This window comes from Columba livia, chromosome Z (assembly GCF_036013475.1).
Source record: "Columba livia isolate bColLiv1 breed racing homer chromosome Z, bColLiv1.pat.W.v2, whole genome shotgun sequence".
Lineage (NCBI taxonomy): Eukaryota > Metazoa > Chordata > Aves > Columbiformes > Columbidae > Columba > Columba livia.
In genome coordinates, this window is record NC_088642.1 from 56,594,667 (window position 1) to 56,620,145 (window position 25,479).

A 25,479-nucleotide genomic window follows, 5' to 3' on the forward strand; every position below is an offset into this window, starting at 1 on the left:
TGAATTACACTCATAAGAAAAAGTTTGTTACTAAGGAAGCATAAGCTTTTAGCTTTTATTGTGATATCTTCGATGAGCTGTAAAATAACACACAAGAGAAAAAAATCCCAGATCTCATAGCAGTGAATTTATTAATAATTAGCCATTGCTAACTCCTCAGTAAGACACAACTTGATTGGAACAGTGAATCTGTACTATTCAGGTTAGTTATTTACAGCAGGCAAAGTAAACACACTGGTGAATACTAGTGGTGTGAGAGCATCAGAGAAGCTTTGAATCCTGCAATTTATTTCCTGGTCTAGTCTACACTCATTGCATGACCTTCTACAAACGTCTACAGAACTGGACAGGGACTCCAGCTCTCTGACATCTCTATAAAGTGGGTGCTATGGTAGGAGGCTCCTTCATGAGCTGTTCAGTTGGATAGATATTAAATGTGGGCGCTATAGTCTGAAAGGATCCTAGTTCTGAAGTAGCAGTCGGGGTTTCTGGAGCCTGGACTGTACCTCCAGAGCTTATGCCTGTGCAGTAAGGGGACCCCGAAACGGCCACCGCCTCTGACCCCGATGCCCACGGGCTCTGCGTTGTTGGGTTTTACCATCTGTAAAATGGGAAACCGCGAAATTCCCGGCTAAGGACCAGCAGCAGCCACTAGCTCGTACCTGTTGCTTTGACACCCCGAGGCGGGTCTTAGGGTGTCCTTTATTTCGGCCACACGCTATTGAAACGCCACAAATCAAAGCTTGTCAGGGCCTGACGGGAGGCGCGGACCAGGGCGAACCGCGACCCCCCTGCGCGGGAGGGGTGTGCCCGCTCCGCGCCTCCCGCCGCTGCCGCGCCCCTCCGCGCCCCTCCGCGCCGGCCCTTGCGGCACGGTCTGACGTCACCGCCCGCGGCGGACGGGGCGGGGCGGGCGGCGGGGCCGCGCTCCGGAGCGGGCAGCGCGGGGACAGCGCAGGAGCGCTGCGCTGCGCGGCGCGGTGCGGTGCGGTGCGGCGCGGCGCGGCGCGGCGGGGCGCGGCGGTCCTGCCGGCCGGCGCCATGGAGGAGTTTCTGCAGCGCGCCCAGTCCAAACTGGTGAGTCACGGCGGGGTGCCGCGGGCAGAAAACTTCGCCCGAGTTGCCGGTAATTGCCGACATCGGCCTCTTCCCCCGCAGCCCCGGGTGAGGCAGCCGCGGATGCTCCCCAAAACTTCTCGGAGTGTTTCAGCAGCGGTCCTCAGCAGGGCGGGCAGTGGGGAGAGGATGGGGCTTGTGACCTTTGCGTCGGCTGGAGCATGTTCTGGGGGTGCATTTTCTTCTCACACCTTTCTGCCCTCTAGTTATTGCTGAATAATGCTCCACTTTACGAATATGTGAACCCATATTTGACAGGCATGTGGGGGATGGCAGCGTGCCATTTTGGGATTATTTGCGCATTTGCAGTTACTTTCAGATGCATCAAGTTGTGCAGCGGAATGGGGAAGAAATACCAGCAGTAATGGAAAAAACTGCCATTTCTGTGGTCTAAGTGTCACTAGGAGCAAGAGATAAGTTTGGATAAGCCAGACTTAAAATAACTGAGGAATATGCTCAGGTGGCCAAGGACCAGCCCCGTAATGGTGTCTCATCTGCCATAGGTAGTTAATATTGTGCTAGGAATTGTGCAGACATATAGGTCCTGTTCTGGAATGACTCTGTTGGTAGGGTTGTGCTGAAACTGCAGTGCATTTATTTTGTTTACAGTGACTGATAATCTGGCCCCAGATAGTGTGTGCTGTCATTTTCCCTTACGTGCATTGCGAAGGTAGGATGTTTTCGAGACTCGGATGGTCTTATGCCAGCTTGTTTCCAATTGTAGGGGTTGATTTTCTGTGCACAACTTCATTTTGCAGTTATTACGCTTTCATGGGCAGCCTGCACTCCTGGTAGCTATCCCAGCTCTAAGAAGCATGTTCAATTATAGAACTAATAATGAGTTAGTAAAAAAATTTCAGTGGCTGGTACTATTGCCCTATATTTTTGGGCACTTGGGACTTGCAGGGTCTCCTCCCCAGGCTTTGGAGGATTGCTGTAGATAGCTGAATGTAAACTTCATTGTTGATAATTAGAATAGCAGGGTCTTCCCAGTTCCATACACCTGTTATGAATCTCTAGAGAGTGAGCAATCACAAAACCAAGATCCTCTTTCTCTGATGGCCATCATGCTCTTTACGTAATGATTTTTAAAGGATGGTTAGTTATACTATCTTTTGTTGTCACACATGTTGGAAATCAGAGAATTAAGGCATTTTTTAGAGGACTGGCAAAATTGAAGACAAAATAAATCCCTTGGTGGCTCCCTTAATATTTAACTGTGTTGGCAAACGTTGATAGTAAACATGAAGTATGTAATCTTGATCACATGGCAGCTAAATTGTTTTACTGTGTATTTTTAGGAGTTTATAAAGTGTTTCCATTATGTTTTCATGTAAACAAACTGAATTTTGGTAGCCCCGTTAAAAGATACTGCATAATGCAGTGACAAATAGGTAATACCTTTTCACATCAGCATGTGATCTCTTGCAACATTTGAATGGGAGATTTGGTTTTGACAAGTTTGCTGCTTGAGTACGTCAAAGTTAGTCTTACTTAATGTTAATAGACATTAATTATGTTATGATAATGGTCCCTTCTACACCATTAATAAATGGCACGCAGTAAGAACATCTTGATTTTACTACTAAAAGCAAATACTGCATTAATATTTCTGAGTGGCTGTTATAATCAGAAAGGAGTTGTCTGGAAAACTACAATCTCAAGAGGTTAATGGAAAATAGGTAATATTATTTCTCTAATTTAGATGAAACAGGGAGCATGGCAACTGAACAGTAGCCCCTTTTATTCCTACAAAGTGGCTTTTCAAAAGAAATGCAGACTTCACTTTGTACCTTCTGAACTGCGGGAGAAAAACACATTTGGGAGGAGGTCTCCTCTACAGGGAAGAGTATTGTGGGGGAAAATGTCTTTCAGAGTGTGATTTTTCATTGCATGGTCATGTCAGCTGAACACAGCTGAGGAGGAAGCACCTGAGCACTAGTGTGTCCAGTTCAGAACAAATCTTATAGGTGGACTTCCATTTGCCAAGTAATCCTGTACCACAGTAGCCTGGAAAAGGTAACCCAGAGTAATTGAAGATTGTGTCCTGCAACACAGACAGCTGATGAAGTGTTTTCTGTCCTGCCTGGTCAAGCCTTTAGTGGAGAAGCCTTCTCTGCTGATACAAGGTAGCCATATACTGAGTTGAGGGCAAACAAGAGGCTATGTTTGGTTTGCCACCAATGTAAGGTTAAGCTGCCTGGCTAAACGGGCAAATGGCCCAGAACTAATGAGCTGCTGTGTATTGCTGTGGTGCTGCAGCTGTATCTGTGGAACACGCTAAGGCTCTACTGTCATATCTCAGAGGCCTGATGATGTTACAGCGCTAGTATCACACCATAGGTAATCTTGTTACGTTAAACTGATTACAGTGTACTGACTACATGAGTACTACTCAGCATGAATAAAGGAAAATTTTCTTTACTCATGAACAATAGCTCCAGACTGTGCAGGAGAAACCATTACTGCAACTGCTTCCCTATTCATTTGTGTCTGGCTCCAGCCACAACATTAATCAAGGCTGTTTTTCCAAATGAAGCAAATTTTCGCCTCAGAGTATACCACACAAAGGCCTTGAGCATTTTTGGTTTTCTAAGACTCTTGTATTGTATACCTTCATTGATTGTTAGAGAAGAAAATTATCTGTGTATTATCTATTAATAATTAAGTCTCCATTAGGCTATTTTTTTCTTTAAGAACAATGAATTTTCCTTTTGTGAATTGTCCTGTAGTCATAGAACATTCTCAGTGATTGCCTGTACTGATTTAAAAAATATATATCTGAAGTACTATGTTAGGCAAAGCCAGAGCTATCTTCCATACAATTGGCTTTTTTTTTTTCCCCATGAATCAATTATGCTTTGGCTTCTACAAAATCCCCGAGACAGTGAGTTTTACAATTTTATTATGTGCTCTGTGTGACTGGGGCAATATCCCTGTTTGTTTGCTTTAAACCATCTGGCCAACAATTTGATGGGTGTTCCATGGTTCTTAATTCTTGAGTGACTATTTTTTGTTCACCTTCTCCATGGTGTTCAGTATTACCATATCCCCTATTTCTTCTCCCAAACATTTCCAAGCTATGTTTTTCTATTGCTCCTTGTGTCCTCTCTCTGAAGATTTTATAATTTTATCAGCCCCTTGAAAGCTGTGGAGCCCAGAACTGCCTGCTGTATTTAAGACATGAGTGCGTAAAAAACTTACAGTTGTACTGCAGCATTTTAGTTTTTTCTTAAGAGTTCTTGGTATAATCTACTTACTTATTTATTTTACTGTCAGAAAGAATTTTTCTGATGCTTTCAGAGTTAAATTTAAAGTGAATACATGGTGTTTTTTCTGCTTAGTAAAACCCATTTTAAAGCCGATCTGAGTGTGTATGGTACCCAAATATAGTTAAAAAATGGAGATGGGCTTGTTTCCTCATATTTTCACTAGTCTGCACTTCACTGTCCTTATTTCCATTTACTGTTTTATTACCTAGTTCCTTAGTGTCATAAGCCCCTTCTGCAGCTCTTGTGTAGGTAGTTTTAAATTTGACTCTCCTGAATAATCTGGTATTGTCTGCAGCTTTTGTCAGCTCATTATTTGCCTGCCTGTTCTACTGGAAGTAATATTATTTATTATTTATGGATATGAAGAACAGCACATATCCCAGCACGTATCCTTGTGAAGAATCCTTCACAGATATTTTTCCTTAATTGTGAAAACTGGCCATTTGTTCCTGTCGTTTCTTTCCTAACTTTTAGTTCTTTATTATACCATAAGAGGATTACATCTCTTTTTTTCTTTGGTGATTTAGGTTCTTCACTAGCCCCTGGAAACTCTTGAGTAATATTTTTGGAGACTCAAGTACAATGCATTGCCTAGTTTGTCTTCCTCTGCGTGCTTATTGAATTATTCAAAGAACTTTAAAAGATTTCATACAAAAATTTTATACTTCACAAAACCTTGCTGTCTCTTCCCCAGTTTCTTATGTTATTGATATGTTTGGTGGCAATTCAGCCTGTCTCTCTGTGGGTTATACTCTTTGAGGCACAGCTAAGCCCTCAAGTGGGAGAAGAGTGACTAATCAGTCAATACATCATTTTGTAGAATTTAATTAGAAAAATAAATAAAAAATTGGAGTCTTCAGTGGTGTATCTTTAGAATGATTATCAAAATATTAAAGGCAATTAAATAGAGAAGTAAAAATTCAGAATTATTTCACTAGGAATTCTCTGGTGTGAAATACTGTGTGCTGCATGAGGTAGTTAAGTTTGGTATTTTTCAAGTAATCTCATGCTTCAGACTGCAGTAAAGCTGAATGACTGTGAGAAGTTAAATAGGCAGAGTCTGTCAAGAAAGAAGCTGTAAGAATTAAAAAAAAGAATAAGAAATTGACAGAATTTCCCCTGAGAGATGCTGAGACAATGGCTGCCAGCCAGTACTTTTTCCCTGGCCTTAGGTCTTTGCTTAATGGAGAGCCTAATGCTTCATATGATGGCTTCAGGGAAGTCAAAGAGAACAGAATGAGCCCGGGAAAGGGCTTAGTGCACAGATGATACTGAGATATCCACATCCTGCAGCAAACTGCTTCAAACTAGCAGTTGAAAGATGGTCCTCCCTCTGCAGAGAGTAGCAGATTAGCTGAGGACATAATCTTTCTAAATGCTGTGTCATCTTCAGCAGTTAACAGTATTAGGACAAACAAACAATAAAAACCTCAAAACCCAGAAAAATAAAAACCAACCCCCTAAAACTTCAAGTTCCTTTAATCCCTTGCTGCCATAAGAAAAGAGATTATAATTCTAGAGCAATGTTACAGCTGGCAGAATAATACACTGGTCAAATAGGGAATCATGCCCTCAGACAGATGTGCCCAGAGAAAAATTGGACTGTGTGACTGGACATTTCCCAAAGTGAGGGCTGGGCCCATAACCAGGGAGATGCCCTTGAGAACAGTAAAAAAGGCTTCCAAGGCATTGCTTTGACAGATAAGAAAAATGAATGTTGTACTTGTTTCTGAGGTGAAGAAGTTCAAAGAACAGTTAGTGATGATGGCATGATTTGAACAGATATATTTGACCACAGTTTAAAAACAAGCTGAGTCACTTGCGTGTTTGTTCATATTACCTTTTATTTGCCTGTCTGGAGTTTTGTTATATTAGTGGTTACTTTGAAAATAATATTTGATTTAGCTGGAATAATGTGATGGCTTTATGGGAAGTCAAAAACGTTATGGAAGTGAAGCAGAAGTTATTTTCTGGGAAATCAGTGGACTTATCTAAGCAGTGGGGTAAAAAAGCTTTCAATCATTAAGACAAGGAATCAAGTCTTGCCCTCTCATGTATCTTCTTTGCATTAATCCAGCAGCTCACAGGGGACTTTACTCCATTTAGCAGGGCACTTACAGTATGTACAGAATTATGAGTAGTGATGTTGACTTCAGTTGGAAAACTCACATGTATAAGTGAGTATATATATGATTACTTATTTATAAAACAGTAAAAAAGCTACTTAAAGATGTAGTTAATAGAAGAGGTGTTAGTCTGAGTAGAGATATTTACAGAGCACCATAAAGTATCCAGTGGTCTGGGCACTGATGACCACTGGTAACAGGAGTCACAGAAAGGAAAACTCCTGACTCCTCTTGGAAACCTAAAAATGTTGCAGAATCAGAGTCTTACAGCTGATTAACCTTTGGTTCCTTAAATCAGTCAGAAGAATCCATGTACTCTGCAGCATGAACTTCAGAGTCAGGGTTCATTAGTAATGTGGGAAAAAGAGTAAACATTGCGCTAATATAATTCTGACATAAATATTTAAACAAAGAATAGTTGTGAGCTGTGCTGAGCAGATACGTGTTACAGGCCTTACAGAGATGAGTGAAATGATTAGAAAAATAGTGTGGGACATTCTTTTGAAGAGTAATTCCAAGTATACATTCAATATGAGGAGAACAATCTGAGAGCATGAAAATAGCAAGATGGAGATGGGAGTGTCACTGTAATGCAAGTAAGACATGCTTGTAGGGTGATATAAGTGTTAAAAAATGTGATTTTTGGGATGCAGCCTTCATATTGCATAGTAAAGCAGTAACAGACCTCTGTGTGTTTATACAAACATGCACATCTTTACTTGGGAGGGTTATGTCCTCTAGACTTGGTTTCTTTTTCATCATCATTGTGCAATTTGTAGCGGAATGCTCCCTTGTGTTTGGGGTATTATATAACCAAAAATATTTCTTAACTGGAGAAAGAATTCAGAGAATCATAACAAAATGGTTTAAAGAATTTACTTCCAAGGAAATAAAGATGAACTAAACATAAAGCTTTCTTAAATTACTGCTGAGCTGAGACATGAGAGCAGTCTGGATCTATGGGGTACTAAAAGCAATGCAAAAAATAAATCATTCATTTATGTACATAGATATAAATAAGAAATTGCAAATTGCTCAGAAGAGGCTTAATAACAAGAGAATATTTCCTGAAAATGAGGTCTTTAAGCTAGGAGAGCAGTGTCCCAGAGGAAGGAATGGAAGCCCCTCTATTCAAGCAAACCAAAATAAAACCTGTATTGGATGAACATATATAAAACTACTTTAGAAAACAGCCTACAGTTGTAAGGAAAATATGCTGAATGATTTAATAGCCTTTTATAGTTTCACTAAAACCATACAGGTTACAGACATGTAGCAGAAGCTGAAAATTAAAATGCTTTTCCTGTTTTTTTTTTTTTGTTTGTTTTACGGGACAGAAATAACATTTTAAAACAATAGCCTGCATACCTTGCCTTTCATTAGTCTCTGGTGCAGTGATATTTTCTCCTTTTTCACCAAAAAAAAAAAAAAAAAAAAAAAGGAAATGGAAGAATAAAGCACATCGTGGTGGGTTTTCCACTGGAGGGGGTGAAGTACATCAGATTAATCAAGATTAAGCCAAATTTCTATCCTGAATAAATTTTGGGTGTTGAATCATTGCATGTGTAGCTCGCATCCTTTGTTAATTGTTATACACAGAAGTAAATTCCAAAGGCATCTTTGTGTAGGAGTTAGTTAGAAAAAGGAAGATTGGGGGGGTTGAAGTCTTTAAGCATAGGGACAACATAGGAGGAAATGAGAAGATCTGATTACTCTTTCCATTCCTCTGCTACTGACTGGCTGGAGATAAATGTTAACATTTTATTATTGAATAGGAGATGATAGATGAAGCAGAGGAAGGTTTGAAAAGGTTACAAAATGTAGTTTAGGGATTCTGTTTAATGTGTGGGATCAAGTTGAGCCCGGAGAGCCTGTATGGGCAGAGCCAATGTGACAGGGTCAGAACCACAGACTAGGGGAAGAGTTTCCATAGCGTGGTTCTGGAAGCTACTAGGTTACCTCTACTGAAGACAAATAACATTTCTGTGATTAAACCATCAGGTAATGATAGCCAATGTTTTGGCTCTCAGGGTAGACAGGAGAGGTTGATGACAAAAAACCACTGTGGGACTTCGCAACAGGTAGGATGATGAACAAGATGCCAAGATTGCGGACCCAAGTGATGGGCAGGATAGTTTTATTAACCCCTATGTATCTGTTACATATGTCCTTGTGAGAAAGAGGTGTACTAAAAGGAGATGGTGTAAAAGGTCAGGTTTGGAGTGTATGGTGAGATTCTTCCAGGAAGGTGTGGAGGTGGTGTTGGACTTTAGTGTGAAAGGGTCAGGACGGGAGCATCACCAAAATCCTGTTTGCCAGAGGGAGATCAGGCTCAGAGCTTAAATGACTTGATAATCTTCCTGTTATATTGTTTTTCTCCAAAGAAGAAGCCTGGTGCCAGCAACAGTTAGACAGATCCTTAACAACTGGAATGATGTCACTTTTTCTAGTCAGATATGAATAGATTGAAGCATAATAAGGACAGAGGATGGACAGTGAAAAGGTTAGGAACATTTCGGAAAACAGTGACGTCTGGATGGTGTCAGATAGTTCTCTTTCCTTCTTTCTGCATCATTTGACAATAACTGAATAATGTGTAATAGATCTAATGCACTGGCCCAGTTCCATCCTGCACAGTCATAACCTGCTTTTGTACATTCCCCTCTAGACTCAATTTATTAGTGTTAAGCCTCCTTACGTCAGCTTCTGTCCAGAGCCCAGTGAGATTTTGCAGTACACCTGACATGATTTACTGGTTTTGTACCAGTTACGAAACTTTGCTATTGCCATATTTTGATAGCAATAACTGTGTTTATGTCTTCTTGTAATTGACAAAATTTTGATTATCTTCTCTGTTTGTAAGTGGCTCTGTATACAGTGCCTGGTTAAGTGACAGAATGTCATGCTAATGTGACCTTTTCCCTAATGGTTAATCTTATTGTGCTGCAAATTATAGTTAAGAAATAGTCTCTTGCTCTTTTACAAGAGTGATTAAAAACCCCTGAGCAAAGATGAGTTGGTACGAAGGAGAAACCTCTGCATTGTTTCTTGAGATGTTACCATGCTTTTTCTAACTCATTGAAGTAAGTGGAGACATGAAGTCTAGCAAGTGTGCTAACAGAGAAAGGCATATTCTGCTTGGTCAACCTTGTGTGCTCTCCTGCAGTCAGCAGGATAGGAGGAAAGAAAGGAACTTTTCATTTTATTTTTTTTTCCTATTTTTTCCCTTTTAAAAAATGTTTTTGTTTGTTTGGGGCTTTTTTTTGTTTTGTTTTTGTTTTGGATATATGGGAAGCAGAATTGCTCTGCTTGGAATATATTTGACTTTTTATGAAGCAACAAAAAATAGTAAACTTAATACTTGGAGGAACAGTTTCTTCTAGATATAGACAATTGGCAAGTGGTCAGTTGACTGATTCAGCAGCCTTGCTCTTACTTAACAAAGGTTTTAACACTCAGTCAAAGTCATTTGCAGGCCTGGCTGGATTACAGCCGAGTCAGGAGTGCAATGATAGATTAACGTGCTGGAAAAGTATACTGCATTTTTTTTTGATGGGGCGTGTATGCCGTCCACAGAAGTTTAAAGTATGTTTACTTAGCTTTTCTCCAGATAAATCTGTTTGAGATTGTGTCCTGGGCATTCATACTACTCAGAAAAGCAAGTGGCTTTACATGATGTACCTGTGTATTGTGCGTTTAAGACATTTAGGTCTGTATGAAATCCTGGAAGGATTAGCCCACCAGGTTCCTGCACATTTTTTTTATACATCTTCAAAGTTGATAGCCTTTTCAAGTTAAAAGACCAGCTATTATTTTAAAACCACTGTTTCAGTTCTGTCCTCTTTCTGGTTTTAGATTTGTTTCTGTGTTGCTTTGAGTTTTCGGTCTTTTAATTCAGCAGGCATAAAAAAGGAAATCACCCATTTAATTGGGAGAACTTCAGTGCAGAAAACAAATGAAATTTCCCTTTTTTGCAAAGATGGATTTAGCTGTCCTTTCTCTTGACTTTGTTGAGATAGTAGCTGTGGTAATTTTTTCACTAGCAAAAAATACTGTAATTCAAATTTACCTGATGTATAGATTATTTTTTTTCTTCAAAATGAATTACTCATTCAATTTGTGAGGGGTTTATAGGCTGAATCCCATCACTAAGGCATAACCTGCAGTAGGAGATTATGTACTTCCTCTCCACCACTGCTCAGGGAAATGTGTGCATTTATCTCTTTGTGATATGATGAAAGTGTAGAGGCTAATGATAAACTTCAGAGTTGCTGCAAACAGCTTTAAAATGATACATTTTGGCTATGTTTTTACATAAAAGTTGTTTTGTATATAAGAATAAGAAGTGTGAAATGGTTTTGTACTATTCTTTGCTTTCTGCATATTCTAAGAAGCTAGCTTCATAAACTTAAATAAAAAGCGTTCTGTGCTGTTATGTGAAATTTGCTCCTCCCTTGAGAATTTGACGCACGCTAGAACTTCAACATTGTCACTGTTAGGAGGAATAAGTGAAGGCCATGACTTCATTTGTTCTTTGGAAGGGTGGCATAACTGTGCATTAAAGTATTAATTCCAAGGATGAGAGTGGTGCACATTGAAGATCTGGTCTTACATTTCCAGAGACATGGGCTCATATCCTGTTTTAAATCACATGTGAAAATCAGTTAAGTGATCTAATCTTAGCAGCTATTTGTTCACTTCTTAAAAACACTGCAGTTTCCAACTGACAGCTTCTGCACAGTGGAAGAGGGATTTCTAAGGCTGGGTCTTAAGTCTTTAGTTTGATCCGTTTTGTGAAGTTTCTGCAATAGTTGTTGGCATGAACCTGTCTCAATATCAGAGTGTTGAACCTTAATTTAAAACAGCAGCAAACCAAATGAAAACAGCCATCAGCTTATCCACACCCCCTCGCCCTTCACTGTGTGAAAATTGGGCCAGTTACAATCTCATGGTCTGAAAAGATAATTTTTTTTGCAGATTCTAAATAAAATACAAATTACAGTTGATAGAAGAAATGAACTGATTTCAAAAATGCTTCATTCTTGACTGAGTGCTTAATCACATTTTAAACTAGTTAGATACTAATTTGAATTCTTTGCAGATTTCAGTTTTTCAGAGTTTAGATCGGTCATGTTTGATGATATTGTGGAAAAAGCAACCTAGTTAGTTGCCATATTAAGTAGTGATTAAAATCTAGCTGCTTCTCTCCCAACCAGATAATAATTACTGATATTGAATTAATATCAGTCTGTAAAAGCAGAATCTACTGTTTGCTTCCATAAATCAGAAGTGGTTATACAAATGAAGCTAATGGGTAATCAAGAGACAAGGAATTCTGCTTGAGATATGTTAGGCTTATGGCAGCAAGCAGGACAACCCAGTACTATTTCATAGCATTTTTTTGAGCTGAGGCAGCAACGCTGTGGTACAGTAGCAGAAGTAACAGTTGAAGTAGATCTGACATGTTCTGTCCAGTTTGAAAGCTTAAAAGATGATTGCACTCCAGGCATTGTAAGGTGAGAACATCTCTTCCAGATGCGTGAGAATGTCTCATTTATTGCATTGTGACAATGTGGGACTCACTTTAAATTATGGGTTTGGATTTTAGTGTTTCCAGAGTGACTACATAGATCCTTCAGGTAGAGAGCATATGTGTTAGCAAAAGAAAAGAAACCAAAATAGAGGAAACTGGAAGGAAAGTATAAACATTGAACGTGTCTGTCCAACCTGACATCCCATCTTTCACTAAACCCATATAAATAAAATACCACTTTGATCTAGTTCAGTTGCTTGTGCACTCATACTTTCTGTTGCTCGCATGCACAGAGAGAAACACAAATTCTCTCTCTCTGCAAGTGGGTTAATGGACTAGGGAGCACTTGGCAGAGTTCTCTGCCTTAAATGGCTAAACCTGACCACAGTGTGAGCCCGAAGACTATTTCTGAAATCCCACTGAACTAGCTGAGGGATGGTGTCTGTGTTCTGTGCATGCACAAAACTTGCACTCATATGCAGGCTGTAGTGCATCTCCCACCAAGTATAACTGTTGTCAAGCTTGGGGGATTCAGGAGGATGCAGTGTGTTTTATTTCCTGCTTATCTCTAGTGAGGCTTGTTCCAGAAATTGTTGAGATGTGCAAGAAGATTGCTAAGGTGACAAGGGTGAAGACCTTACTGAATAAGGCTGGTCTGGTTGGTGTCTTTCATAGGGACTAGAAATACTATCTTCTTAGGTAAATTTACACCTCTAAAGAAAGGGGGAACTAGACCTTCATTATGCCCCTATTGTATGTTTTGGCTTTTGCCTTTCTGACAAAAAACTGTTCAAGAAACAAAGTACTCCTAAAGTTCTACTTTCATTTTGAGATGAAGGAAAAATTTGAGGACCTTGAGGGCAAGACTTACAATTTGCTGCTGAGGTCACATGGCTCGTTCAGCTTGGAGAAGGCTGAGAAGTGACCCCATGCCAGTCATCAGCTTCCTCTATGGGGGCAGCAGAGGGGGAGATGTTGATCTCCTCTCTCTTGTGACCAGTGATAGGACACCAGGAAATTGAATGAAGCTGCAGGAGGGAAAGTTCAGATTGAACATGAAAAACATGATCTTCACTGAAATGATGGTTGGTCACTGGAATGGGCTTCCCAGGGCAGTGGTTGTGGCACTAAGCCTGTCAGATTTCAAGGAGTGTCTGGACGATGCTCTTAGTCATATAGTTTAGATAGTCCTGCGAGGAGAAGGGAGTAGGAGTCAGTGATCCTTATAGGTCTTTTCTGACTTGAGATATTCTAGAATTCTATGATTCTATGAAATATGAAGAGCTTTTAGCTCTTTATTTGAAACTAAAAGAAATACAGTAAACAAAATTTTGCAAGCTTTTATACAAAATCTAAAATATATTTGCACTCCCACGTATTCATGCTTTGACATGTTCTTCTATGTATTTTCAAGGCTGGATGTTAATGAGTATGTGATTAACAGATACATTCAGAGCATCACAGGTTCTTGAGAAAGCATTTTAAGCCAACTGACTGTCATTTTTAGCAGGAAAGAGAGACTAAGCTCCATCCCCAAGAGATCCCAGCAGAATCCACAGCTGCAGTAAACAGAACAGGTGACTGGATGTCACTGACACTGTACACAGCTACAGCTGAAAGACCATTTATTTTCAAGTTAGAAAGATTTAGCGCTCAATACAGGCTGTTCATCTCTGACAGTCCAGAGAAGCTAAAGAGTGGCATGCCTTCTAATTCAAATATGCCTTTTTTTTTTTTTTTAAGAGTAACATGGCATTGAATTTGTTTTGAGGATCCCTTAACACATTTCTGAATGTTTAGAAAGTAGCCTATTTTTTTTGCTAATTTGATGTGAGTTAGATTGACAGGTGATAGACAGAAGAGCATGTTCTGTGCACTGCTAGAAAACACTGCTATAATAAGAAAAGTAGCCAAAAGTGTGTAAGAATAGATAACAAGCAGGGCAAGGGACTTTTCTTGCAATTTCTGCATCTTTACAGAATATTTAGATACTTGCAAGCCCCATTCTATCCCTGTGCTGAGTACTGTGTCGAAAAATATTGTTATCTGACACTTCTAAGTTAGGAATAGCTTGCTGGAAATCATGGAACTTTATTTGAAATGATGGGTGAGTGAGACAGGGTCAAGGCCAGGGAGTGAAAACCACAAAAAATTCCACCAAACCAATTAACCAAAACCAACTCCCCCTCCAAACCAAAACCCCAACCAACCAAAGAAACAAAAACCAACCAACCAACCAAAAAACAAAAAGAAAGAAGAGAGTGGTAAGCAGAATGATAATATGAAAGCTATTATTTATTGAATGCAGAAGTGTCCTATTTTGTTCCTGGTTCTGTCAAGAATCTGAATAAACTTGAAAACTAGACTTGCATCCTGAAAACTTCCTCGTCCCCCTAAGCTTACATTGTCTGTCTGCAATTTTTAGTTACTATTGTTAGAGAGAAATTAATTTCAGGGTCCCAGCTTCACATAATTGCAAATGTTTCTGAGGACATTTAATTAAGGTAAATCAAGGTGCATAAAGTTTAAAATAGCTCAAACCCACTGAGCTTCAGTAACTAGGTCTTTTTCCTTGCAAGCTCTTATAAAAAACACCTATATAGATTTAATAGTTGTACTGGGAGGCCAGAGAGGAGTGTAAATCAAGGGAAACAAATGTCATTTGAAAACAGTGGAGTGTTTCCAGTCACAGAGAGATAGGTTTCCCCTTCTTCCCCTTCCTTCCCTTCTCCTTCTTCCCCGCCCCCTTCTTCCTCTTCTTCCTTTTCCTATTCCCCTTCTTCCCCTTCCCTCTTTGGTGCTCATAGCTTCTGCTGCTGAATGGTCTGTGGGAAGAAAGGTTTTTCTATTTGTTCTGAAGAAGGCCATGATAAGCCACGATGTTATTTCTACTTTTGACAGGGTGCTGTGTCATCCGGCGTCTAACACTGACATTGTCTTGTCTCTCTCTCTTAAAACATATCTCTTCTAAATGCATCTTTTCAAGTGTCCCTGGAGGAAAGAATCATCAAGTCTGATTTAGCTCTTTATCATCTGCTCTTTAGTTACAGAGGTTAGTGCCAAATCCGTGTTTTGGGCTTGCGATCAGTGGGAAGAAAACGTAAGACACAGAACATGTGTGTGATGTGTTCTTTTTAGCTAATGATAGTCCTTAAGATAAATGTGCTCAGTAAGTCAGATGTGATACTTTTTTTGTCCTTGTCCTCAGCCTGCATAGCTGCTGTACCAGAAGACCAGGGGAAGGGTGGGAATGGAGATGTGTGTAATTAGTTCTGGTTCTGCAGAGCTTGGAGGAGCTTACTGAAGCAAACACGCAAAGCAGCGACTATACAATCTTTGAGGTGGAGACGCTAAACAGGACCTCTTGCTGTTTGTATACAACTACTATGTGAAATGTTAATTCATAAGCACGTATTCCTCATATTTTAAGTCTTATAAACTTGCATAGAAGTAGTTCTCTTATATTCCAGGTTACTAAGTAAGAAGATATGTACATACTCTGTCCTACTGGACATGGCCAGCATGCCTACCTGAATGTGTACATTCACACCCCTAGCCCACTGTGTAAAGTGTCCAAAGTTCATACCTGTGGGGACTTCTGCATATGTAAGAGTCTTAGCTTTTGATGGTAAACTGAAACTGTGCTCCATAGAAGTTACTGTAACCTCATCCCATCACAGACATTTAAATTTAGTTTATTTTCTTCATAGCAGTGTGTAAATCCACAAAACCATAAAATGTAGGAATATTTTAAAATAGGGAAAGACACTTCAGAGTGAAAAGTCAATACTTTCAGTAATTTGGAGATGGGAACTTGGCTAAATAATAATTTGTACAGTAAAGTTTGAAGGAGGGACAAAGTATCTTTACTGAGATCAATAATAAGAAATCAAGTAAGTAGCACTAGCACAGCTCAGCACTCTGTGGCAAGACCAAAGATATTTTGGAGGAAATAGGAGAAACATACTAATACTGTTCCAGAAAGCTGCTAAGCTTTATGGTCTTTCTGCAACTTTAATTCGAGGTTCAGTTTGAGCTGTAATTGGTATTAGTGTCAGATATGTGGTATGTGGAGAATCAGTTGCACTTGCATAACGTTAAGAACACACTTGTATTTGGGAACAATAATATTCCATTTCTGGGAACAATACCATACTGTGATGTTTGCTTTGGACAGTATTTCTGAAATGTCTTGGCTGCTTCTTTTTTTTATCCCTTCCCTCTTTGCCTTTCAGAATGTTTATGCTGAGTCTCTGCTAGTTTAATTTTCAGATACTGATGGTCATGTTACTGGTGTCACTTAGCCATGATGGATGAAGGAATTGCTTAGCCAGGGGTAGTATCCATCTTCTGTGTCCTGTTATTTGCAAACTATTCAGACTTCCGAATCTAATTGTAATTTTTTCTGAGGAGTTATATATTAATTAAGAGATTTTGTAATTTAACTATTTTCTACTATATTCTCTGAATATTTTTTATGCTGAAACATAAGAAGAAAAGAGAATTCCTTCTTACAGTGATTTTCATAATCATTTGTGCAGCTTTTTTTCTGCAGTGTGACCTTAAAATCTTACATCGTGGAGCTTTAGGAACAAATTTATTATCCACTCGCAATCTAAATGAATAACAGATTACATTGTCAGTTTGTACACCATCACCTCAACCATTATATATATATTTTTTTTAAGTTTGATGCCATTCTTGACAAACTTTAAGATGAGGACAAGTGTCTGGTGCTAATGGGTTATCCAAAGATAACTTAATATATTAATTACAGTTGTTAATACACTTCAAGAAAAGCACACTTGAAATACACACAAGCGGGGAAAAACTTACCTCCAGTCTAGAAGGATTGTTCTCATCTTAGGCTGCAGGAGAGGGTGCCTTTGCATATAGAGTTTATCCCTCACATACGTCTCTCCTGAAAAGAGAATTCCGTTCATGAGGAGCAGTTAGGTGTAGATTTCATTTAACTGTGTCACAAGCTGTCCCCCATATTGTGCATTTTAAATGACTTTTTGAGTTTCCTTTTAGTGTTAAGCACAACTATCACTTTATATCACATTAACTGATTTCACAGACTAAATGTCAGCCAAGTAAAAGCCACAGCTTTTTGTGCTAATGTTAATTTAAGCATGTTGCACAGCCCACATGCTTCACAATATACCCTTCATAACAAAACAGGTATTTTATGTCATTCTCTTATTAAAACATGCATGTATATTGCTATCTATATATCTTATAAACAGTTTTTAAATAAAATAATTAAATGCAAATTATACATTATGTTTTGATGCTATTTTTGACACTAACTACCATAATTATTAGCATCCTTGCTCCCCAAATTGACAGAATCATTACAATGTATTTTTAAGGCTGGTTTTAAAAACTCAGAAATGCAATGTTCATATGACTGCAGCAAATAGACATGGATCTCCTCTGATAGCCATAAGTCTATTTTTATAAGTAGACCTCATTCGCAAAATTGGCTTCTCATATATTGCTATGCCTGTAATAGAATACTTGAATCACAGTGCCTCTGTGGGTTGGTCCTTGTATAAATTTAAACAATTTACTCATTTGTTTGAGTAATCATATAGTGGAATATCTCAAATCTCTTTTAAGTCGGTGTGTTCTTTTAAGACCTGATGTGCTTTTTTATTCAGGAGTGGCAAGTATATGTTGGTATTTATACATACGAAATATATCTAGAGCCAGAGATTAAATGTTCAAATATAACTGTGTATGAATATGTTGCCATTATACCTTATCCTCGTTGACTGATCCTGAGAAAAAATATTGTTCTACTTAGCTGGTAAAAGAAAGGAAAGTATTATGCCGTGTTTATTTTTAAGACTTTCCTAATTCCATTAACACTGAACAGATGTCCTTTCAACAGCAATACAAGGCCAGCACACGCTTCCCGTATAAGGGAAAGAAAGCTACACATAGTTATTCCTCGTGTTCTTTCAGTACAAAATGCTTATATTACACAAAAAAAGCTGTGTAATGGTCCTCTGATCTGCTGAGATTTATGCAAATAACTAAGCAGAAATAATAAACTAAAGGAATGTCAGATTGATCACAGGGAGTGACCTTACACTGCAAAGCCGTGAAATCATCACTGGTTTCTAAAGTTACCACTGTTCCTGTTCTGACAAGTGTTTAACTGGATGCTTGTCAGTTTCTCCAAGGGCGACAAATTCCTTTTTCTTTAATACCTTAAACACCTTGCAAATACAGAGGAATTTTAGTTCATGTGTTGCAGTATTCTCACAGCTGGAAACACAGGAATTGTTTTATTGGCACCTACTAAATGTCCATGTGGCGTAGGATGTTGTGTTGCTAGTCACTGAGGTAGGGATTAATTACGAGCAAATTCTAAATACCTACCAATGTTCTCAGACTTTACCAGTAGAAAAGTGTGGGTCTGTCTTCTGTGATCAGTCTTGTGCGTCAGATATTTTAGCTTGCATAGGTACCTTTTATGTATTTAAGCTTGGGATTTTGTTGTTGTTGTTTGTTCGTCAGCATTTTTTTGCCCTGTGCCCAGAGATTTAAGGACTTCTCTCTGTGCAAGAGGTGTTCTATGATGGATATTGTGCTCTGGTGTTTTTTTACCTTTAGAATCACTTTAGTCAAGTTCAGAGCTTTGTAAATTGTTGGAAGTAAGGTATTAGTCTGAGAGGAAGGAGATTGTTCTTTGCTAGTTAATGTATCTCTCCCTACCTTTCTACCCTCTGTTCTTAACTACAACAGCTGTAGATATCAATGGATGCAGTACATACATAACTGTATGCTCTTCAATTGAAAACCAAGAGCTTGACTGTTGAGGAAAATCAAGCAAGTCCCTATGTGGGGAAGGACGCTGTTAGATTAAAAATACATCATAGTATGTTAAATATAAAACTAGAAGATATTGTTGATCTGTCAATTTAAAGCTAGAGTAGAAATAATAGTGTAATTTATTTTGTTTGTCATTAGCATTTTTTTTTTCTAAAATATTTGTTGTCTTTTGAATGAGCTAGGGCAGCAGATTTGCTAGGGATGATGAATTACCCATTTTGGTGTTAACTGAGAAGATTCAGCAAAGCTATCATTGAAGAGTATGTCTTACTTTATCAGTCATTAGTGTCTCTCATATGTGAATTTGCCAATTTATATCTACTGTTTTTCTCTTGCTTAATAAAATTTGAAATAATACATTGTGAAACCCTTAATGAAAATGGATAAAATGAAGATAAACCTTAAACAAAAAAAAATCTCGTTTATGTGCGTCCCTTGTTCTCATGTTCTGTTAACACTTACCATTTTTTTTTTAACAGAAATTAATGGCAAAACAAAGCTTAAAAGAAATTATTTTAAAGCTTTATAATCTAAACAGTGCTTCAATTTACTTTGTAATTACACTTTAAATAATTTTGTCTATTATTTTCCATACTTTTAAAGCCGTAGTTGATATGCTGACCATGAAGATAAGCTTTAATGCTATATACTCTCTATTTCTATGGTTCTTCTCTCGATAACTTATCTTTTATGAAATGTAATGGAACTACTGTGCCACATAGAGTCTGTACGTGAAATCAGTAGGCTTTTGGGGGTTTTCTTTTTGGTGGCTACAGTGGCAATATGGCTGTAGGTCTACGTGAGAAAGATGTGTTTATTTTACTGTGGTTCTTGACAGATCTTGGCTGTGCTGTAAAATTGCTGTGATGATCAGCAGAATTAACATAAAATGTTCCTTTTTTTTCTGTACCAGTTGTCCTAGTGCATTAAATTTAAAACGTGGCTAAGGTACACATTTGTTGTATGCCAAGACAAAATAATGTGAAATAGAGCTGTGTTTCAGAGGAGCGATAATAATAATCAGCATAAATATTATTTGCAGGGTCTTAATTTGTAAGTCAGTTCAAGGTGTCATTGGCACTATGCAAGAGTAATAAGACAGGAGTCTTACCCAGGATAGGTAACCTCTAGGTACTTACTTTTTTTGTGAATCTTTATAATGGGCACTGTGGTGCCCTGTGGGACTTTAACTATTGCAGTGCTGAACTCTGAAGTGCAAGAAGGAATGGGAAGTGTAGATTTAAACTTATTCCCTCCTATAGTTCTTTCCCAACTTGTCCGAGGCGTAGAAGGTAAAAATGATTCCACCTCCTAATAACTTTTTGCTTCCTCTAGAGGATATTTTTCAAAGTGATTTTTATTTCTTCCAATCCTTTTACTACTTTTCCATTGCCAGTTGTGCTGGACAAATACAAGGATTAGATTCAGTGTTTTCCCTGATACACTACATTTTCACAGAAAGACTTTTAAGAAGTAAATCCCTGCTCAAACATTTTTTTTTTTCCTGAAAAATCTTAGATCCTTAGCAGTATTTTAAATATTTTCCCTGAAACCCAAACACTCCATTTCAGTTTCCTGCCCTTTTCTCATGGAATGTTAAAAGAGGAAATTTTTCAATAAATTTGGACTAGTGTTGCATTTCTTCAATTAGGCATATTTGTGGATTTTTTGCTTTTATGGAAGTGTATTTTACCTGTTATATCTCATTAGAAGGAAAACTAACAACAGCACAGCAAAAATGAATGTTTTAGATTGGTACTGTATATTGCCTTTCAGCACACTTTAATTAAAGTGGCATTTGTTTGTCCTATAATATCACCATTCCCTAATCGATGTACTGAGCAAGCACCATGGTGACAAGATAAGTTGCTTTGTTTTGTTCCATATGTCTGTGTTCCAAATTTTCCATAGTTTTAATTGGTTCCCTGCAGAATAACATTTACAAACATATGGTATGGAAAATGCTGACTGCATTTGTTATCATATATTTTAGTACACTGGTGGCACTAGATCACTAAGCCTTTAAATGTGATTATGAGGTTATTTAATGCAGTCAATAGTGTGCTTAAAACACAGCAAAAAATCTGCAGTGAGCCAAATGGTATCAAGGAAATATGTTTGAATGCCTTCTTAATGCTTCAAGGATAGATGGGAAAGTCTGATTCAGAAAGGTTTTTGGTAATGTTTATGCTGAAACATACTTTGTCACCTAAGAGCAATTTGGAAAAGTTTATGAGGGCTGCTTGCCATCAAAACAAAAGGAATGTGCCTAGGAACGTGGAATGCAGAAAAGGCTTTGATACATCAAAGGTTATTGACTTCTGAAGAAATGCACTGGCATTAGTTGGTGAAATGGTATGCAGGATCAACCCTTAAATCTCTTCACAGAATCACAGAATGTTAAGGATTGGAAGGGACCTCAGAAGATCATCTAGTCCAGTCCCCCTGCGGGAGCAGGAACACCTAGATGAGGTTACACAGAAAGGCGTCCAGGCGGGTCTTGAATGTCTCCAGAGTAGGAGACTCCACAACCCCCCTGGGCAGCCTGTTCCAGTGTTGTGTTACCCTCACTGGGAAGAAGTTTCTTCTCAAATTTAAGTGGAACCTCTTGTGTTCCAATTTGAACCCGTTACCCCTTGTCCTATCATTGATTGTCACTGAGATCAGCCTGGCTCCTTCCTCGTGACACTCACCCTTTATATATTTATAAACATTAATGAGGTCATCCCTCAGTCTCCTCTTCTCCAAGCTAAAGAGACGAAGCTCCCTCAGCCTTTCCTCATAAGGGAGATGCTCCACTCCCTTGATCATCTTTGTTGCCCTGCGCTGGACTCCCTCCAGCAGTTCCCTGTCCTTCTTGAACTGAGGGGCCCAGAACTGGACACAATATTCCAGGTGGGGTCTCACCAGGGCGGAGTAGAGGGGAAGGAGAACCTCTCTCGACCTGCTAACCAGCCCCCTTCTAATACACCCCAGGATGCCATTGGCCTTCTTGGCCACAAGGGCCCAGTACTGGCTCATGGTCATCCTGCTGTCCACCAGGACCACCAGGTCCCTTTCCCCTATGCTGTTCTCCAACAGGTCATTTCCAAATTTATACTGGAACCTGGGATTGTTCTTGCCCAGATGCAAGACTCTATACTTTCCCTTGTTATATTTTATTAAATTTTTCCCTGCCCAACTCTCCAGCCTGTCCAGGTCTTTCTGGATGGCAGTACAGCCTTCTGGCCACTTCTCCCAGCTTGGTGTCATCAGCAAACTTGCTGACAGTGCACTCTATTCCCTCAACCAAGTCATTGATGAATATATTGAATAATACTGGTCCCACTACTGACCCCTGAGGCACTCCACTGGATACAGATCTCCAGCTAGACTCCACCCCATTGACCACGACTCTCTGGCTTCTTCCCTTCAGCCGGTTCACAATCCACCTCACTATCCAATTGTCCAGACAACACTTCCTCAGTTTGACAGCAATACGGGGCTCCTCAGGACAGCCTTTGACAGAGTAGACAGAGACAGAGAAGGCATTCAGTAAATCTGCCTTCTCTGTATCTTCTGTCACCAGGGCACCCACCTCGTTCATCAGTGGGCCTGTGTTGCCTCTGGTGTTAGTTTTATCTGCCACGTATTTGAAAAAGCTCCTTCTGTTGTCCTTCACCCCTCTCGCCAGGTTTAATTCTAAGGAGACCTTAGCTTTACTAGTTGCCTCCCTACATCCTCTAACAGCAGCCTTATATTCTTTCCAAGTGGCCAGCCCCTGCTTCCATGATCTATAAACTCTCTTCTTCAACTCTTGTGTCTGACTCTGGAGACATGAGCACTATATTTTTACACAGATTCTGCTCTGGTGGAAGACAGCCGGTCCAAAAGTGAACATGATTGACTGAGAAGATCACAGTTTTCTCAGTATGTTTGAAGGTCTGAGTTCAACAATAGACAGGCTGCCCAGAGAGGTTGGGGAGTCTCTTTCTTTGGAGATATTAAAAACCTTCCTGGTCCTGTTCCTGTGCAATCTGCTCTAGGTGAACCTGCTTTAGCAGGTCGGTTGGACTAGGTGATCTCCAGAGGTCACTTCCAATCCCAGCCATTCTGTGATTTTGTGATTCTGTGACGTAGGTGTTGGGTTGTGCCTTTTTGATTGTGCTAGATTGGAGGATGTGACATCATGAACAGCTGAATTGGATTTCTTGCTGAGACAAATTGAACAAGGTGGTTTCGAACTGCCCCAACAAGTGCTCAGTTGGTCACTGCATTAATGACGTCTTTGAATTTTGTGAGCAGACTGGAAACTCAGACACAACCCAATCAATCAGAGAAAGAGGGTCACTCCATACATGGAGATGTCTGATGTATTGATCACATCCTTTGGATATAGATTCAAGTGGTTCCATATGCCTTCTGTCCCTAGCCTGAACCCAACCTAACTTAATAAATTACTTAAAAATTTCTACTGTTTTAATATCATCCATGTAAAAAAGTGTAGTAGACATTAAAGCAGCACAACTTCTAAGTTTATTAGTGACTAGACATATGCTGTAAAGCATATGAATGTTAAAAGTAGTACAAGAATATGATTATGCATTTTTATTTGCTCATATGCAATACTTATATGGACCTGATATTTGTATTATGGTGAGGGCAGTTCCAGGATCTAAATAGTATAGACATAACCAATTACTGTATGAGTAAAAAGGCAGTGCCTTCTCCTAATGGAGCATATGTTTCTTTCCTCATAACATCCCAAATAAAAAATAGATTCATTTTATAAAATCAAATTTCATTCTGAGTGTTTCTTCCTTAGCGCACTGTCATTTCACTAACAAGCGCAGTGTTGCAAGATAATTTCTAATCTGTGCTCAACTTCTGCAGCAAATCAACGCTACATCTATCTCTCACACAGATACTTGGATTTAAACATGCCACAATAACAGAATTCCCTCACGGAAAAATAAACTGCCAATAATAAGATAGGACTTTTGGGAAAATTCCTTTGGGGAATGGTGTTTGCAGCAGGCATAAAGGACAGCAGAGGAGTACTTGTTAATTGGTTTCTGATTTTCAGTGTGGAAAAAGAAATAGTGACTAAATTCATACAAAAGTTAAAAAAAAATCTACTCCATCTTTTCTGAGGCAATTGTATCAGAGAGGGTAAAAAGTCAAAGACATTTTAGAATTCTAGTATGATAAAAATGTGCTGAAAGGTAAAACTGAAAGTGACTTTGGTCTTCTGATCATCTCTTCCAGCCATGATTTCCTCTCTCAACTGAAGGTGTGTACTACATGTTAGGATAAGTCACTGATGGGAAGATGGTGTCTATCATTTTGTTGTTAGCATGGACTACTTGCTTGTGTTGAATCACTTAAAATGTAGGTAATGATGAAGGGGGGACAGAAGTTCACACAGAAGATCTGAAAAAAAGTGAAAATGTGATAATGTAGCTATGCTTAATGTTTGTATTTAAGTGCAGTATGTAATAAAGGTTATCTATAGCACATTGATAACAATTTATAAGAAATGTTGAGATTACAAGGTGACACAATTAAAAAAAAAAAGAAATAACAGAATTAAACCTGCTTATATATTGTCCGTATAAACACAGAAAATTCAGTCTCTCTATAATTCATTCAACTTCTGCAGTGTGCGATGGAGGGGATTGTTGGTATTGGTCACCTCCTGACACAGCACAGGACTCGTACAATTAATATGACAGGGACACTCTGCCCCTCAGGTAAACGTGATCCCTACTTTTAACTCATTTGTTTTTAATATCTCAAGGGACACCATGATCCTGTAATAAGATGAAAAATTCCTAAAGGAGATTAATACTGTCAGGTCCTATAAACTGATAGGCATCCCAGTCTCCCCTTTGCATGTAAAAGGAGAGGGAAGGGGAGCTGTGTAACTTGAGCTGAAAATTCAAAGATATGCTGTGACTGGCTTTGGACCTTAAAGAGAACCTGGAACAGAAATATAACTTGTTCTTTTGCAGAGCTGGCTTGCTGTATGCTGTATTGCAGATACCCACTTACTAGGTGAGAGCACTAATCCTGTATAAAACACATTAATTTGAACAACAAATAAGTTAATGCAGCGTAAGAGGAAGAAGGGATCTTTGATTTTTACCTTTGTAACTTCTCTGATAGAATATCCTATTGACAGGCTGTTGAAGTACTGCTGATTCAAGCTTAAATAATCATTCTGCTGAGAACATTTTCCTTTTTCAGCCATACAAGATCATATCCTGTTTTGTCTTGGCAAGAAGAGCAATGTGATATCTTTACTAAGCCTACAGTCATTTAAAGAAGATTTTTCCCCTCCTCGCTTTATTAATCTTGTATTGCAAAAACTTAGGTTTCTTTAATTCCATAAGAGAAAGCATATTTAATATCTCTCAAAATGTGTAGTGCCAAAGTCATGCTTCCAAAATGTGTGTGAATGTGGGCATGTGTGTGTACCCCATGTATGAACCCTTCTGAAATCAAATACTGTTGGATATACTATATACTTATACCCCATGGTCCAGTAGAAGTGGTGTCTCAAAACCTGGCTCTAAAGGCAGAAATTAGAGAAGCAAGAGAATGT

The 25,479-nt window shown here is 38.9% G+C and overlaps 1 protein-coding gene across 4 annotated transcripts in view; it reads left to right on the forward strand.

The window, feature by feature from the left end:
• Positions 1-909: 909 nt before the first annotated feature.
• PRUNE2 (prune homolog 2 with BCH domain) overlaps positions 910-25,479 on the forward strand; it is a 139,598-nt gene continuing 115,028 nt past the window's right edge. For 3 of the 4 annotated variants that reach the window (XM_065045943.1, XM_065045945.1, XM_065045946.1), the window contains exon 1: positions 910-1,077. In XM_065045943.1, coding sequence (XP_064902015.1) covers positions 1,042-1,077 — 36 coding nt within the window. In that variant the 5' untranslated portion in view covers positions 910-1,041. The remainder of the gene's footprint in view (positions 1,078-25,479) is intronic. The other variant, XM_065045944.1, reaches the window with a different exon arrangement.